The sequence below is a fragment of the Mauremys reevesii genome, linkage group 9 (genome assembly GCF_016161935.1).
Source record: "Mauremys reevesii isolate NIE-2019 linkage group 9, ASM1616193v1, whole genome shotgun sequence".
In the NCBI taxonomy this organism is placed as follows: domain Eukaryota; kingdom Metazoa; phylum Chordata; order Testudines; family Geoemydidae; genus Mauremys; species Mauremys reevesii.
In genome coordinates this window covers 102,483,980-102,500,557 of record NC_052631.1, presented here as the reverse complement: position 1 = coordinate 102,500,557, position 16,578 = coordinate 102,483,980, and the positions used below count along the sequence as shown (strand labels likewise).

Genomic DNA, 16,578 nt, shown 5'->3' with positions numbered 1-16,578 from the left:
TATAGAGCAGCCCTTTCAGCTATCTCTTGGGGTTTGCTAATAATATCCCAGGTTCTAATGGCTTCCCGAAGCTGTATTGATCCTGTTCTGTCTATGGACTGATTGTGCAAGGAATCACAGGATGTTTTGTTAAGATTTTTTTCCTTGCATCTGGGGATGTTTCTTATGCAGAATCCTCTTGCCTTTCCCCCACGAGAAGGCCATATAAACCCAGCAAACATTTTCCAGTTGTGGGTAGGATGGCGTTGTTTGACAATTGGCACAGCTTTTAGAAAATGTGTTTGTTACTTGTTTTCAGAATGAACAACAGGCTGTGGCTATCAAAGCTTTGGAGTATTTATCTCAGCACTCACAAGATTGTCAACAAGTGTTTACAGCTTTAAAGTGAGTATTTGAGATACCGATAAAGGAAGGGAATTTGTGCTGCTTTTCTTTCTTTTAATTTATTACATCTGATAAATTTTTAGTTTTCATGAAGCTGAAGAAGTGAGCAGGTGATGTGTATTATGCTAGCCTGCAGCTCCTATCCTGTTGAAATCCAGAGCATCCCATGACGCTGCAAAACATACCTCAATCCTGAACTGCCACACCTTTAACCAGGCCTGGCATAGGCCTCTCTAGAGCAGTGGATGCCAGTTGCTCTGAGTTTAATGTTTTTGTGATGTGGACAAATGGCCAGTAGTGACTAGAATGCAATTACAATCAATGCATTTGACTTGCTATCGATGATCCTCAGAGGTGAAAAGACTGGTTTGGTATCTAGCCCTAAAACTTGGGTTTGTTGATAACTTAAGTAATTTTTTAAAATAGCATGTTAAAATGTTCTACCCTTTAAGAATAATAATTATAAGACAAACATATTTCTTCTATTGTTTACTCCAAGCCAGTCAGGCATTGATTTAGCAAAGTAGAGGACAAAATAAAGGATGAGAATGGGGAAAATCTTATAAAGTTCTTAATCCCAATCTGATACCTTGTATCTTTCAGTAGGTATATATAATTGATGGCATGGAGAAGAGCTGGGAAAAGGTTGTCTCTTGTTGGGGATGAAAAGGCACAAAATATTGATGGAGATGTAATTTCTAAGTCTCATTTTCTGTGTTTCTCTTACATGTAGGTGTTTGGTTCGCCTTGTGTTGTCAAAAGTCACAACAGAACCCAAAGAGAATAGGTGAGGCCATTTGCTAAATACATTTCTGTACGATGACTGTCCACCTAAAAAGATATATATGGTTTTTATTTTCTTATGTGATTATGGGACCCCAGTCCCTGTTCAAGCTAAACACCAATTGACATAACTGAATAAGAACTTCAAGGACTGGGCCCAGTGTGACCAGCTCTTCACCTTGTATAACTTTCCTCCAAGTACCTGTACTCCATCCCCTTTCCTGTTAACTGGATGCCAGCATGATACTAAATCAGTCCTCAGTGGGGAATGTGGATCAGGCTGCCTCTCTGAGGTTGACATCTCCAGTTGACATTTGGAGGATGTACCTGTCAAGAGCTCTGAGAACAGTGTGGTCTTCCCTGCCAGAGACCAAGCATTTTTCAACTCTGTGTTGAGTGCCCAAAAGCTCAGGAAAGGAATACTGTTGATGGTAGACAATGGGTCTCCTTGGAGTGGGCTCTATCACTTTGCTATGCACCCAAGTTGGAGTTAGTACCATACAGCTTACTTCTGATATTGCAAGGAAACAAGGCTATGTAAATGAAAGTTGGAAGTTGAGTCTGTGGCTTCCCTTCTGAAAATCTCCTACAACACTCCTCCTTTGGGCCTACATATCTACAGGCCTATAACACTCTTACTACGGGCCTGCAACGCTGCTACTCCAGGTCTAACAACGCTATGGGTTTTGAGTCTATATGCTTTTGACAAAAGCAGGAGTACTGTATCTGTAATTAGAGTTATCGTATTCTGTCATACCATATAAAATAATAGTGTTCTGTAAAATTGAATTTTTCTTCTACTCTAGGACTAAAGATATGGAAACACTCCTGACTTACTTGACCTCAGGTACGTAGTTTACATAAGACCATAAAAACGGCTGTACTGGGTCAGACCAAAGGTCCATCTAGCCCAGTATACTGTCTACCGACAGTGGCCAATGCCAGGTGCCCCAGAGGGAGTGAACCCAACAGGCAATGATCAAGTGATCTCTCCTGCCATCCATCTCCATCCTCTGACAAACAGAGGCTTGGAACACCCTTCCTTACCCATCCTAGCTAATATCCATTAACAGACTTAACCTCCATGAATTTATCCAGTTCTCTTTTAAACGTTGTTATAGTCCTAGCCTTCACAACCTCCTCAGACAAAGAGTTCCACAAGTTGACTCTGCGCTGTGTGAAGAACTTCCTTTTATTTGTTTTAAACCTGCTGCCTATTAATTTCATTTGGTGACCCCTAGTTCTTGTGTTATGGGAATAAGTAAATAACTTTTCCTTATCCACTTTCTCAACATCACTCATGATTTTATATACCTCTATCATATCCCCCCTTAGTCTTCTCTTTTCCAAGCTGAAGAGTCCTAGGCTCTTTAATCTTTCCTCGTATGGGACCCTCTCTAAACCCCTAATCATTTTAGTTGCCCTTTTCTGAACCTTTTCTAGTGCTAGAATATCTTTTTTGAGGTGAGGAGACCACATCTGTACACAGTATTCGAGATGTGGGCGTACCATGGATTTATATAAGGGCAATAATATATTCTCAGTCTTATTTTCTATCCCCTTTTTAATGATTCCTAACATCCTGTTTGCTTTTTTGACCGCCTCTGCACGCTGCGTGGACATCTTCAGAGAACTATCCACAATGACTCCAAGATCTTTTTCCTGACTCGTTGTATTTAAATTAGCTCCTTGCACACACCTCTAATCTGACTGCTGCTTGTTGATCACCCACGTGTGGAATACACATAGGGACCAGCACTTGAAGACAGAATGAAGGTTACTTACTATAACTGAAAGTTCTTCGAGATGTGTGGTCTATATGTATTACACTACCTACCCTCTGTTCCTTCTACTTCAGCTCTGGATTGGATTCGTGGTAAGAAGAGGAACTGTGGGGGCATTGACCCTCACTGCCTCTTGTACCCTTGCTCAGGAGCACTAGATGATCTTTTGTGCATATGCAGGCCAATGAACAATGCTTGTTAAAATCTCTGAGCTCAGGCGCATGGTGTGCATCGTGGGCGGCACATGAACTGCTGGCTGGGGAAGGCTAGCCCCCAGCCCTGCCTCTTCCACCTGAGGCCCTGCCCCTTCCACACCCCCAGAACTGAGAGCCCCCCCACTGCAGCTGCCGGCCCCCACCCCAGGCTGGCTAGTTCCTACAGCTCCCCCAGCTGCAGAGCCCTGGGAGGGAGAGTGTGAAGCGGCATCACTGCAGCCTCCACAGCCCCAGAGTGCCGGGAGGGGGAGAGAGAGAGCACACAGCAGCACCACTGCAGCCCCCGCAGCCCTGGCACGCTGGGAGGGAGAGCGTGTGGCAACACCACAGTCCTGGGAAGGCGAGCAGCGTGCCCCAGCCCCTGGAGCTCAGCAGCACTGCCAAAGTGGGACCCTGGAGGTGGAGTGTGGGCGGGGCCACGCCTGGCTGTTTGGGGAGGCACAGCCTCCCCTGCCAATTGCCCATGGAGTGCATGCATATCCTTTTGTATCCGAAGAAGTGGGTATTCACCCACGAAAGCTCATGCTGCAAAACGTCTGTTAGTCTATAAGGTGCCACAGGATTCTTTGTTGCTTTTACAGATCCAGACTAACACAGCTACCCCTCTGATACTTGCATATCCTATGTGTCAATTACAGGGACCACACATCTCAAAGAATTTCTAGTTACAGGAAATAACCTCTGTTTTTACTAGATATTTTCTCTCCTCTCTTCCTGTCTTGGAAGCCCCATAGAAAATGTACATTTAGTCCTGTAGCTGCTATAGTCACCATGACCATGTCAGGGAGAGTGAAGAGCTCATGTAATAGAATCATAGGACTGGAAGGGACCTTGAGAGGTCATCTAGTCCAGTCCTCTGCATTCCTGGTGGGGCAAAGTATTATCTAGACCATCCCTGACAGGTGTCTGTCTAACCTGCTTTTAAAAATCTCCAATGATGGAGATTCCACAACCTCCCTAGACAATTTATTCCGGTGCTTAACCACCCTGACAGTTAGCAAGTTTTTCCTAATGTCCAACCTAAATTGTCCTTGCTGCAATTTAAGCCCCTTGCTTCTTGTCCTCTCCTCAGAGGCTAAGGAGAATATTTTTTCTCCTTCCTCCTTGTAAACAACCTTTTATGTACTGGAAAACTGTTATCATGTCTCCCCCTCAGTCTTCTCTTTTACAGACTAAAGAAACTCAGTTCTTTCAGAAGCAGCAAAGAATCCTGTGGCACCTTATAGACTAACAGACGTTTTGCAGCATGAGCTTTCGTGGGTGAATACCCACTTCTTCGGATGCAAGTTCTTTCAATCTTCTCTCACAGGTCATGTTTTCTAGACCTTTAATCATTTTTGTTACACTTCTCTGGACTTTCTCCAATTTGTCTACATCTTTCCTGAAATGTGGTGCACGGAGCTGGACACAGTACTCCAGTTGAGGCCTAATCAGCACGGAGTAGAGCAGAAGAATTACTTCTTGTGTCTTGCTTACAACACTCCTGCTAATACATCCCAGAATGATGTTTGCTTTTTTTGCAACAGTGTTACACTGACTCATATTTAGCTTTTGATCCACTATGACTCCCAGATTCCTTTCTGCTGTTCTCCTTTCTAGGCAGTCATATCCCATTTTGTATGTGTGCAACGATCGTTCCTTTCTAAGTGGAGTACTTTGCATTTGTCCGTGTTGAATTTCATCCTGTTTTTTTCAGACCATTTCTCCAGTTTGTCCAGATCATTTTGAATTTTAATTCTATCCTCCACTGAAGAAGTTGTTTCCTCCACTGGAGTCGAGTGGGACCCTAAGAATAGTATTTCAAGGGGCTGAGGGGATTAATTTTCTTGCCCCAAACTCCTCCCATCAGATTAAGCCAAACCCCACAGACCCCCAGTTGGGCCCCAATGTCAATGAATTTCTTGGTGAAGGGGCATGACTCATTTTCTTTGTATGTCCCTTGTGATGGTCCTGCATATCTAGCTGGAAATGCTATTTTGGGCACATTCTAATGTTTTTCTGTGAGCTCTCTCTAAATATATTAGATCAAACCTGTGAGTGGTACCCCACATGCTGAATTACTCAGATTTCTGAAGCCCTATACTGTGTGTTGTAGTTAATATTGGGCATAGGAAATGCAGTTGTTCTGCTCAGGAAACGTTTCCTATCTGTCAAATGGCATGTTTCTGCAGCACATCGGAGACTTGCTGAGTCTTTTACAGAAGGGAGTATGACACTGGATATGAGGACCCATGAGGCTCACTGGTTTAGAAAAATCGGTGAGTAGCACTGCCAGCGTGTAAACAGAGGGAGGAAAGGGCAAAGGGTTGGGAATAAAAACCCGTGTGTGAAGAACTAACACTTGGTGATCTCTGAATCTTCCTGCAGCAAAGATTTGAGACTCAGAATAAATTTCTTATGGAAACTTAGGGCTTGTCTACACTTACTAGGGGATCGACACATGGCAATCGATCCATTGGCAGTCGATTTAGTGAGTCTATTGAAGACCTGCTAAATTGACTGCAGATCACTCTCTCTCGTACAGTCCCGTACTGCACCTGAACAAGAAGTGCCAGGGGAGTTGATGGGAGAGCGTCTCCCATCAACATCACGTAGTGTGGACCCTGCGGTAAGTAGATCTAAGTATGTCGACTTCTGCTACGTTATTCACGCAGCTGAAGTTGTGTAACTTAGATCGATCTCCCCCCATAGCGTAGACAAGGTCTAAGTTCTGATTTAGGGAAGGCATGATCCAGGGAAGAGTGTAACATGCAGGTCAGAATCTGCAAATCACTGTAGAATCTGAACACCTGATTGGGCCAATTAGATGCTCAGATTCTTCAGTGATGGGAATGACACAACTATTGAGAGGGCTAAATCACTGATAAATCTTTACGGGAGTGGTATGCCTAATTCTCTTCTGAATGTACTTGTCAGGATAGAAACTATATGCAGAGCAATCTGAAATGATTGCCTTTTATGGGTGTGGGGATGGTATTGGATACTTACAGCTAGATTCTGTGTAAATCTGGAGTAAATCCATTAAAGTTAAAGGAATTATTCTGAGTAATTATTAGAGTAATTTAGATCAGAATCTAGCTTTTCTTCATTCAACTTCGTGCAAATGGATTTAATGGCAGAATGGGTAGTTATTGAGATAACGGATTTGAAATCATGAATAATCTATATTAATAGCAACTACTGACAGTATTTCCTGCTGCTGTTAAATGAGCCCTGTGATGGTTTTGGTCACAGAGACCCCCTTGGGACTGTCACCTGATGTGCTGAAGTTACTTCTGAGCCCGTTTTGCCTGCCAGCTTGGGACTCCAGAACCCTGCCTTGTTGAGCCAGACATGCTAGCCTGCTGCAACACAGACCTACAACTGGTCCACGTCCCCAAACTTGCAGACTTTAACCAAAAACTGCTCAGCTGGTCACCTATCTCCAGCACCCAGACACCCAGTTCCCAATGGGACCCAAACCCCAAATAAATCTGTTTTACTCTGTATAAAGCCTATGCAGGGTAAACTCATAAATTGTCCACCCTCTGTAACACTGATAGATATGCACAGCTGTTTGCTCCCCCAGGTATTAATCACTTACTCTGGGTTCACTAATAAACAAAAGTGATTTTATTAAGTATAAAAAGTAGGATTTAAGTGGTTTCAAGTAATAACAGAAAGAACAAAGTAAGTCACCAAGGAAAATAAAGCAAAAAGATGCAAGTCTAAGCTTAATACATTAAGACTCTGTTTACAGGTAAAATCTCACCCTTAGAGATGTTCCAATACGCTTCTTTCACAGACTAGACTCCTTCCTATTCTGGGCCCAATCTTTTCCACTTGCACAGTCCTTGTTAGTTCCAGCTCAGGTGGTAACTAGGGGATTTCTCATGACTGGCAGCCCCCTTTGTTCTGTTCCACCCCCTTTTATAGCTTTGGCTCAAGGTGGGAATCTTTTGTCTCTCTGGGTACCCACCCCTCCTTCTAAATGGAAAAGCACCAGATTTAAGATGGATTCCAGTATCATGTGACATGTTCACATGTCACCGTAAGACCTTATTCTTCATTACATGCACAGGAAGGCTTGCAGGTAAATAAACCCATTCACAACCAATTGTTCTAGTCAATGGGAACCATCAAGATCCTAAACCACCATTAATGGCCCACACTTTGCATAATTACAATAATTACAATCAGAGTAATTCTTCATATTTCTAGTTTCAGATACAAGAATGATACATTCATACAAATAGGATGGATATATTCAGTAGGTTATAACCTTTGTATTGATACCTTACAAGAGACCTTTTGCATCAAGCATATTCCAGTTACATCATATTCACATTCATAAAGCATATGGAGTGCAACGTCACAAGCCCCATGTTTAAAATTTAATACTGGGCCTGAAATGCCTGTCACTGAAGATTTTATGGGCACAGACTATACCAGGCTGAAGGTTTTTATTCTAGTCTCCTGTCTTATTGATTTTATAAGCTTGGAACTTGGCTGTACAGTTCGAGAACTGCCCAGGAACAATGAGGGATTTCTTTGTACTGTCGTTCAAGGTATGTACTCTGCTTAGTATTGTCTGTGATGTGATAGATGATGTCGTGCAGCTGGTTTTGTTACAAAGCTCCAAACAAATACATCAGATGTTTCCTTAGAGAGCTTCTTTTGGGTACCCTCGGAGTTAGATGCTTTGGTCACACAGAGGAAAACAAGTCACAACTTCAGATTTCGGAATTATAGTCACACTTTAAATTATGTGGTTTAAAAATTGGGATTCAAAATATTTAAATTAAAAGGACAATTTCAAACAGGTGGTCACTGAAGTTTGGCCACTATGGCACTGATGCAAATCTATTACATAGACAACTCTTCTCCATCTCTTCTGCATGCAGAACTCCCATTAACATTATGGTTTATATACATGTTAATAGAGAGGGGCCCCAAAGTTGTTAGACCTCTGATGTTGTAAACAATCTTCTGGTTTAATTAATATGTATTATCCAGTGTACTACACCTGATTAATTACTAAGAACCTAATTGTTAAGGTTCAACCATCATCCATTCAGTAGCATATTCATATACTTATCAATTATGTACTCATTATACCTCAGTAAATACGCTTTTAATAATCAGTTCTTCAAGTAGTGACCCTATGGGTGCTCCACTTCAGGTATACTCCCACCCCTTGCACCTTTAATCGGAGGTTTTTGGTGGTGGTGCCTGTTCGGCCATGCACACATCCTATGCTTTATTGTGCCCCATTCTGAGGCTATATAGGGTTGCATGGGTGAGCCGCCCTCAGTTTCTTCTCGACCATCTCTGCCTGAGATGGAGCACTAGTCTGCCTGACTTTTGAAGTCTCTTAGCCTAGTTACCCTTCTTTAGCTTATTGTTCTTTTCTTTAGTTATTTCATTTACTTTTTGTTTAGGAGTTTAGGGGGACTTTCTCTTGATCCCTTCCCCTTTTGGGAGGGAGACGTTCCCCTGTTACATACTGTTGTCCTGGGATATGCTAGACTCTCCAGGCATCAAGTGGGGCATTTCTTGCCAAGAGGCTATCCTTGTCAGCAACGGGCATTCCTGTTGTATCTGCTGCGTGGGAGAGTCTCAGATTCTCCAAATGTAATCCATCTGCACTGCTTTTTAGGGCAGGGCAAGAAAAAAATCAGGAGCTAAAAGTGAGACTCCTAATGATGGAGCATTCCCTCCAACCAGCCTCAGATCCAGGCCTCGAGGGCCCTCCAGACATTAGTTGCTGAATTTAAGATAGTGCCATGTTCATTTGGGTGTAAGCGAGATAAATCCATGGAGAAGACCCATAGAAAATAGTCATTCTTCACAGAAAAAGTCAAACTCAAAAAATTCATCATCTTTATTGAGCGTTTGCCAGGTGCATGTCTCGTTGGATACATCTGCTGCCACTGCTCAATCCATCTCTATGGCAGTAATCATGCAGAGGGCATCCTGGCTCCATATGTCTGGAATCTCAAGGGAGGTCCTGAACATTGTTGAGGACCTTCCCTTCAATGGTCTCAAACTGTTTGCTGAGTTCTCTGATGATTTGCTGCATACTCTTAAGGATTCCAGAGCCATGCTAAGATCTCTCAGGATTTACAGATCTACAAACAAATGAAGGTTTAGTAGATCCCAGATGGCTCAAAGATCCCAACGTGCTTCATTCTCAGGATCCCAGAGACTGTATGAACTGTGTAGGAAAAAATTGAGATTCCAGAGAAAGGAACCATTTGCTCCCTATATGCCTTCTACTGAACCATCATCATCACTTAAGCACCACTTTTGATGGCCTGAAACTAACCCACAACATGGAGATGCATGCATGTACACCATTTTACCCATCTTTCATCTTTTGGAAACCATCTCTCCACTTTCTTTCTGCATAGGAGAGAATCACATTAGATAAATGGGTGCTGGAGGTTATAAGATTAGGTACACTATCCATTTTACCTCCTTCCCCTATACCCAGTCCCCTTCCCTGTCCCTCTTCCAGGAGCCCTCTCATGAGTAAGAAGTCTACTCACTTCTACAAATGGGTGTTGTAGAACCAGTTCCTGTTCAGCACAGAGGGAAGGGGTTTTATTTTAACCACTTTCTAACCACTACTGAAAAAGAACTGAGGACAGAGACTGATTTTAGATCTAAGGGCTTGTCTACACTGGCCCTTTACAGTGCTGCAACTTTCTCGCTCAGGGGTGTGGAAAAAAACAAACCCTGAGCACAGCAAGTTTCAGCACTGTAAAGTGCCAGTCTAGACAGTGCACTAGTGGTGGTAGCTACGCCCCTCATAGAGGTGGGTTTTTTAGAGCACTGGGAGAGCTCTCTCCCAGCGCTCTGCTGCGACTACACAAGCCATGTTAAAGCGCTGCTGCGGCAGTGCTTTAGCATTGTTAGTGTAGACTAGCCCTAAGAGGCCTAAACAACTTTGTCAGGTCTCAAAACTTTGTCAGGTATCTGTCAGAGCTATAATTCTGTCATTAGAACCAGGAAAATGGTTTATGACCCTCGATCTATAGGATGCCTATTTTCATATTGCAATTCACCTGTCTCATAAATGATTCCTGTACTTTTCAGTAGGCCAGGATCACTTTTAGTATTGAATGCTCCCATTTGGCCTTTTGTCTGCCACAAGAGCATTCTCAGTGGTGCTGGAGGTGGTCGCAGCTTATCTCTGACATCGGGAAATTATCGTTTTTCCATACCTTGACAACTGGCTACTCCAGGGCTAGTCTTACAATGAGGTCTTTGACACCATAAAGATGATCAGATCCTATTCCATGAGCTAGAGTTGCAGCTCAACATTGAGAAATCCGTTTTGAGCCCAGTAGAAAGAATAGAGTTCATAGGAGTCTCCTTGGACACTATTTCAGACAGGGCTTGTCTTCCCTCCAACAAATTCTCAACATTAGCAAATCTCATCTCAAAGATTCAAGTCAGTCCACAGACATCAGTAAGAAGTTGTCTTCAATTACCCACACACATGGCAGCCTGCACCTTTGTGATGCCATATGCCAGCTTCCAGAGGTGGCTCAGGACTGTTTATACTCTGAACAAACAGAATATGAGCAAATTAGTGTTGGTCCCTCATCAGGTACAAGACTCTCAATTTTTGGAGGGACCCAGATAATGTCTGCATGGGGATTCCGTTTGTTTAACTTACTCCCTCTATCAGTGTAACAACGGATGCATCCCTGATGGGTTGGAGACACACTTGGTAACCCTCACCACCCAGGGCAAATGGTCTGCCCAAGAAACGTGACTATACATGTTTAAACTCCTTAAACTGAGGGCAGTTAGGAATGCCTGTATCGGTTTCCTGCCTCTAATCAGGAACAAGTCTATAAAGATTCTGACAGACAACATAGTTGGCATGTTCTATATCAACAGATATGAAGGAGCCAGGTCCCCTTCCCTTTGTGCCAAAGTGGTAAAGTTCTGCAATTGATGCATGGCCATTTCCATCCTTATTTTGGCAATTTACCTTCTGGAGATACAGAACAGCTTAGCAGATGACCTTGGTAGGCATTTCTCCTAGGACTACAAATGTGTGTTGAATCCTCAAATTCTCAGTCAAATTTTTCAGACTTGGGTCCCCCCCCCCGAAATAGACCAATAAGATATGCAAACATTTTTCTCAAGGAGGAACTTGGGTACTCTCTCTTTGGGAGATGCCTTCCTCCTTCCATGGACAAGAAACCTTCTATATGCTTTTCTGCCAACACCATTTATTCTAAATGTGATCAGCAAGATCAAACACAGCAAAGCCAAAATTATATTAATAGTCCCATCGTGGCCAAGACAGAGATGGTATCCTTACCTGATTCACCTAGGTGATTGTCAGATGATCAGCCTCCCATCCATTCCTCATCTTTCCAAGGGCATCGGCTGTACTTTTCATCCCCACCTGAAGATACTTCACCTCAAAGCTTGACTCCTTGATGGTTCATGGGACTAGAATCAACTTGCTCCAAGGAGGTAAACCGGTATAATTGAGCCATGGGAAAGAGTCCACAAAGTACACTTATCTCCCCAAGTGGAAAAGATTCAGCCTGTGGTGTGTCCAGAGAGGTGTTCCTACGGTTTATTCTTCTCTCTCAATCAGTCCTTGATTACCTCCTACAGCTAAAAAGATGGAATTATCTATGAACTCTATCCGGGTCCACTTGACTATAACAGCTTTTCATTCAGTTGCTGAGGGATTCTCATTCTTTACCCATCCTACAACTGTAAGGTTTCTGAGAGGATTAGGGAACATTTTTCGCCAAGATAAGGAATCCACACCTATCTGGGATTTGAATTTAGTACTTAAATGCCATATGAGGCCTCCCTTTGAGCCAATGTCTACATTTTTCCTCATTAGTTTATCTCAGAAGATAGCATTTTTGGTTGTTTTCACCTCAGCTTGTAGGGTGGGAGAAATAGGGTTTCTATGTCAGATTCTCCATTTTATAATATTTTTCAAGGACAAAGTTTCATTATGTCCACACCCTAAATTTTTACCCAACGTGTCATATAAGTTTTGCATCAACCAGGTTATCCACCTTCTGTTTTTTTCCCCAAGCCTCATCAGTTGAGAGAGGAGGCAGTTTTGCACACTTTGAACGTTAGGAGGCTGGTAACCTTTTGTGTAGACAAAACTAAATCACTTAGGAAATCGCCCAGACTGTTTGTGGCTATTGCAGATAGATCCAAAGGTTCGGTGATTTCCACCCAGAGACTCTTTAGGTGGATATCTGACTGTATCATATTGTGCTATAAATGTTCAGATATACAGCTTCCTTCTAGAGTGTTGGCCTGTTCCACAAGATCTCTATCTACTTCTATGGCATTACACAAGAATGTCCCTGTTCTGAGCATTTTGTAAGGCTACTATTTGGTCTTACATACATACCTTCTTCAAGTATTGTGCAGTGGTTTAGTAGACCATATACTGCTGTTGGGAATGCTGTGTTGTCTTGAGTCTTGACTTGGCTCTGAAGCTCCCCTCTCCAGCTGGGGGTACTGCTCAGTAATCACCTTGGTAAGCACCATAGGGGGCCTACTGAAAGAAGGAGAGGTTACTCACCCTGTGCAGTAACGGGAGATGTGTCCCTCTGTTGGTGCTCTGCTACCCATCTTCCTTCCTCTCTGCTTTGGAGAATCCTTTGGGGATATGGTAGAGAAGGAACTGAGGGCAGTTTGCCCACGCAGCCCTGTATAGCCTCAGAGTGGGGGATTAGGAAGCATAGGGCACATGCACAGGCCGAATAGTCACTACCACCAAAAATCTCGGATTAAAGGCGCCCGGGGTGTGAGTATGCTTGAAGTGCTGCATCCATAGGGACATCTCAAAGAAATCCACTTACTGCACAAGGTGAATAACCTCTCTTTATTCATACTCCTGTAATTATCCAAATTAAACGTACACTTTGTTATGTATAAAATATACCAGAAATATGTTGTATTACAATTACCTGAAGTCTGGTCTATACACAACTCCTCTCTGTAGAACTGGATTCTGTACAGGACAGGTTTATCCCATCCAGTTACCTGAACGGTTGTGACCTGAGGCTGAAATTAAAAGCAGGGTTCTAGGAATACTGTTTAATCTTCAAAACAGCACAACCATCTGTCAATCCTGATTTCAGAGCAAGTGCAACGTTATCTGTTCTACCAATAAAGGTGAGCAAACAAGGGCTTCTTTAGCTAGGAAAAGCTGTCAATGAGAAGAACACAAACATGTAGTTCTTCTTCGAGTGCTTGCTCATATTGATTCCAATTAGGTGTGTGCGTGCACGTTCGTCGGAAGATTTTTACCCTAGCAACACTCGCTGGGTCGGCTGGGTCACCCCCTGGAGTGGCGCCGCTATAGCGCCGAATATATACCCCTGCTGACCCAACGGCCCCTCAGTTCCTTCTTACCGCCCGTGTCGGTCGTTGGAACAGTGGAGTGCGGCTTAGCTGACCTCCACTTCCCTAGCTACTCGTAGTTCTCTTGTTAATTCTTGTATATATAGTTCAGATTTATATAGTTGTAGTTAACTTTATTCGTTTATATTATAGTTAGTGTGTATAGTTCAGAGGGGTTCGGGGAGTATCCCCGCACCCGGTGCTGGGGCCTATGCCCGGTTCACTGGGTTTCAAACCGTGCTCGGCCTGCCACAAGCCGATGCCGACAAGAGATCCCCACGACTCCTGTCTTAAGTGCCTCGGGGAAGCTCACCTAACAGATAAGTGCCGCTTTGTAAGGCCTTTAAGCCGAGAACAAAAAAGGAGCGGGACTTTCGTCTCAAGCAGCTCCTGATGGAGGCAGCTCTTACTCCTCCGCCCTCGCCACCGAGCACTGGACAGTCTTCAAGAAGCGCTCCCTCGGCACCGGATCGTGCCGGTACCGCCAATGCCTCTCGGCACCGATCCCTCTCCCCGAGGGCGAAGAGGACAAGACTCCTGCGTCCACGCCGCCTGCTCCGCAGCCCGAGCGCTCTACTAAGTCGGACCGCCCGGCACTGATACCTGCCCTGGCACCGACAACATCGGCACCGTCGATTCCAGCCACGCAAGAGTCGTCAAGTCCGGTGCCTGAAAGCTCCCCGGTGCGAGCCGTGGTTGAGCTCACTATTCCCTCCACGTCGGAGACGTTTTCTACGGCGAGGGAGTTGATTGCAATGACGGAGTCTGCGCTGCCTCAACCCCCGGCACCGCTGGTGCGGGTTATACAGTCGATCAGCAAGCCTGCCTTGATCAGACCACCCTCCGTTGGCACCTCAGAGCGGCACTGTTCACGATCGTGGTCACGCAGACGTTCTCGGTCCCGTCGCCGATCTAGGTCCCGACGCCGCTTGCAGTCCCGGCACCGTTCTCCATTTCAGTACCGGTCGTACTCGCGGCACCGGTCAGCGTCCCGTTCGCCGACCTGGTACACTCGGCACCGCTCCAGCTCCTGGCACCGCTCCAGGCACCGTGACTCTCGTAGCCACTGCCGACGTCGAGCCTCGAGATCTCGGTCGACCTCCCGACACTGCTTCGGTCGCAGGTCCCGATCTCGCTCCCGGTACCGGTATGCCTCCCGGTACCGATCCCCGGTGTCGCGTCGAGCGACGTCAGCTAGAGAGGAAGACTCTGCCCAGGGCTTTTCAGCTCCTCCATGGCCATCCAGACATGCATCAGTGTCGTCCCACGCAGGCAGTTCATACGCACAGGACCGTGATTCGGATGTGCCCACCTGAATCTTCCAGGAGCCCCAGGCCCAGGACCCTGGCCCCCATCAGTGGTCATTCTGGACACCTTGGGCGTACCACCAGGTCCAAGGCGTACCTGTGATCCCATCTCGCTTTGTTCCGTCAGAGCACCGGGTGCCAGAGGCGACAGTTAGCCGTTCCCCTCTGACCGGTACGGAGGAAGCCCTGGTTCAGCCACCGGACTCCCAGATCCCACTGGAACAGGAGGTTGTCCAGGAGCACGAGCCTGCGCAGGACCCGCTTGTCCCTGGCCTTTCTTCTTCCTCCTCCCCAGATGAGGTGGTGGCAGGAACATCCTCCTCGGGCCCTCCTCCAATATACTTGAGGGCCCATCAGGATCTCCTGAGACGGGTGGCACTCAATATGAACCTCCAAGTGGAGGAAGTCTCGGAGATAGAGGATCCGGTCATAGACATTCTGTCGGCTGACGCCCTCACTAGAGTGGCCCTACCGTTCATTCGGACGATCCAAGCCAATGCGGATGCCATCTGGCAGTCTCCAGCCTCTATCCCGCCCGCGGCCAGGGGAGTCGAATGCAAGTACATGGTACCCTCCAGGGGGTACGAGTACCTATATGTACATCCTCCCCCTTGCTCCCTTGTCGTCCAGTCCGTCAATGAGAGGGAACGCCATGGCCAGCAGGCACCAGCCCCTAAATCAAAAGAGGCTAGGTGAATGGACTTACTGGGCCATAAGGTGTACTCAGCAGGGGCCCTGTAACTCCGCGTAGCAAACCAGCAAGTCCTGCTTAGCCACTACAATTGCAACCCCTGGGTGGCGGTGGGCAAATTTACGGAGTTGCTTCCTCAGGACTCCCGTCAAGAGTTTGCTGCCCTCCTGGAAGAAGGGAAGAAAGTGGCGAGAACTTCCCTGCAGGCCTCGTTGGATGCAGCTGACTCCGCTGCCAGGACTCTGGCCTCGGGTGTTGCCATGAGGCGCATTTCATGGCTCCAGTTGTCAAGCCTTCCCCCGGAGCTGCAGCATACTGTACAGGACTTGCCCTTCGATGGCAAAGGCCTGTTCTCTGAAAAAACTGACCATAGGCTGCAAAGCCTAAAGGACAGCAGGGTCACTATGCGCTCTCTCGGCATGCACACGCTGGTGACTCAGCGCCGGCCTTTCCGTCCCCAGCCTCACCGCCCTTACCCTGCGCCTAGACAAAGACAGGACTTTGGCAGAAGGCGTAGCCGAGGCAGTCGTAGGCGTCAGTCAGGGCTCCAAGGGGGCCAAAATCAGGGTCCCTCTAAACCACCAGCGGGGCCAAAGCCTAACTTTTGAAGGCACGCCCGAGGACGGCATACCAGTTATTACCGAGGATCCGTTCCCTCCCTTTTACAACCGCCTCTTCTTTTTCCTCCCTGCGTGGTCCCATCCAGCTTCAGATCGTTGGGTCCTACGCACGGTGGAACTTGGGTTACGCCTCCAGTTTATTTCGCCCCCCACCCTCCATCCTCGTCCCTCTTCAGGGACCCCTCTCACGAGCAATTCCTCTTGCAAGAGGTGCAGACGCTCCTCGCCATGGGAGCTATAGAGGAGGTACCAAAGGACAAAAGGGGCAAGGGGTTCTACTCCTGCTATTTCCTAATCCCCAAGGCGAAGGGAGGTCTCAGACCTATCCTAGACCTGCGGGACCTCAACAAGTTCATGATAAAGCTGAAGTTCCGCATAGTATCCCTGGGGACCATCATC

The 16,578-nt window shown here is 45.9% G+C and overlaps 1 protein-coding gene across 12 annotated transcripts in view; it reads left to right on the top strand.

Moving 5' to 3' along the window:
* The window catches only part of TEX11 (testis expressed 11), a 127,795-nt gene that overhangs the window by 76,397 nt on the left and 34,820 nt on the right, over positions 1 to 16,578 (top strand). For all 12 annotated transcript variants that reach the window (XM_039489484.1, XM_039489483.1, XM_039489488.1 and 9 more), the window contains 5 exons: positions 299 to 384; positions 1,118 to 1,171; positions 1,974 to 2,014; positions 5,338 to 5,424; positions 7,643 to 7,713. In XM_039489484.1, coding sequence (XP_039345418.1) covers positions 299 to 384; positions 1,118 to 1,171; positions 1,974 to 2,014; positions 5,338 to 5,424; positions 7,643 to 7,713 — 339 coding nt within the window. The remainder of the gene's footprint in view (positions 1 to 298; positions 385 to 1,117; positions 1,172 to 1,973; positions 2,015 to 5,337; positions 5,425 to 7,642; positions 7,714 to 16,578) is intronic.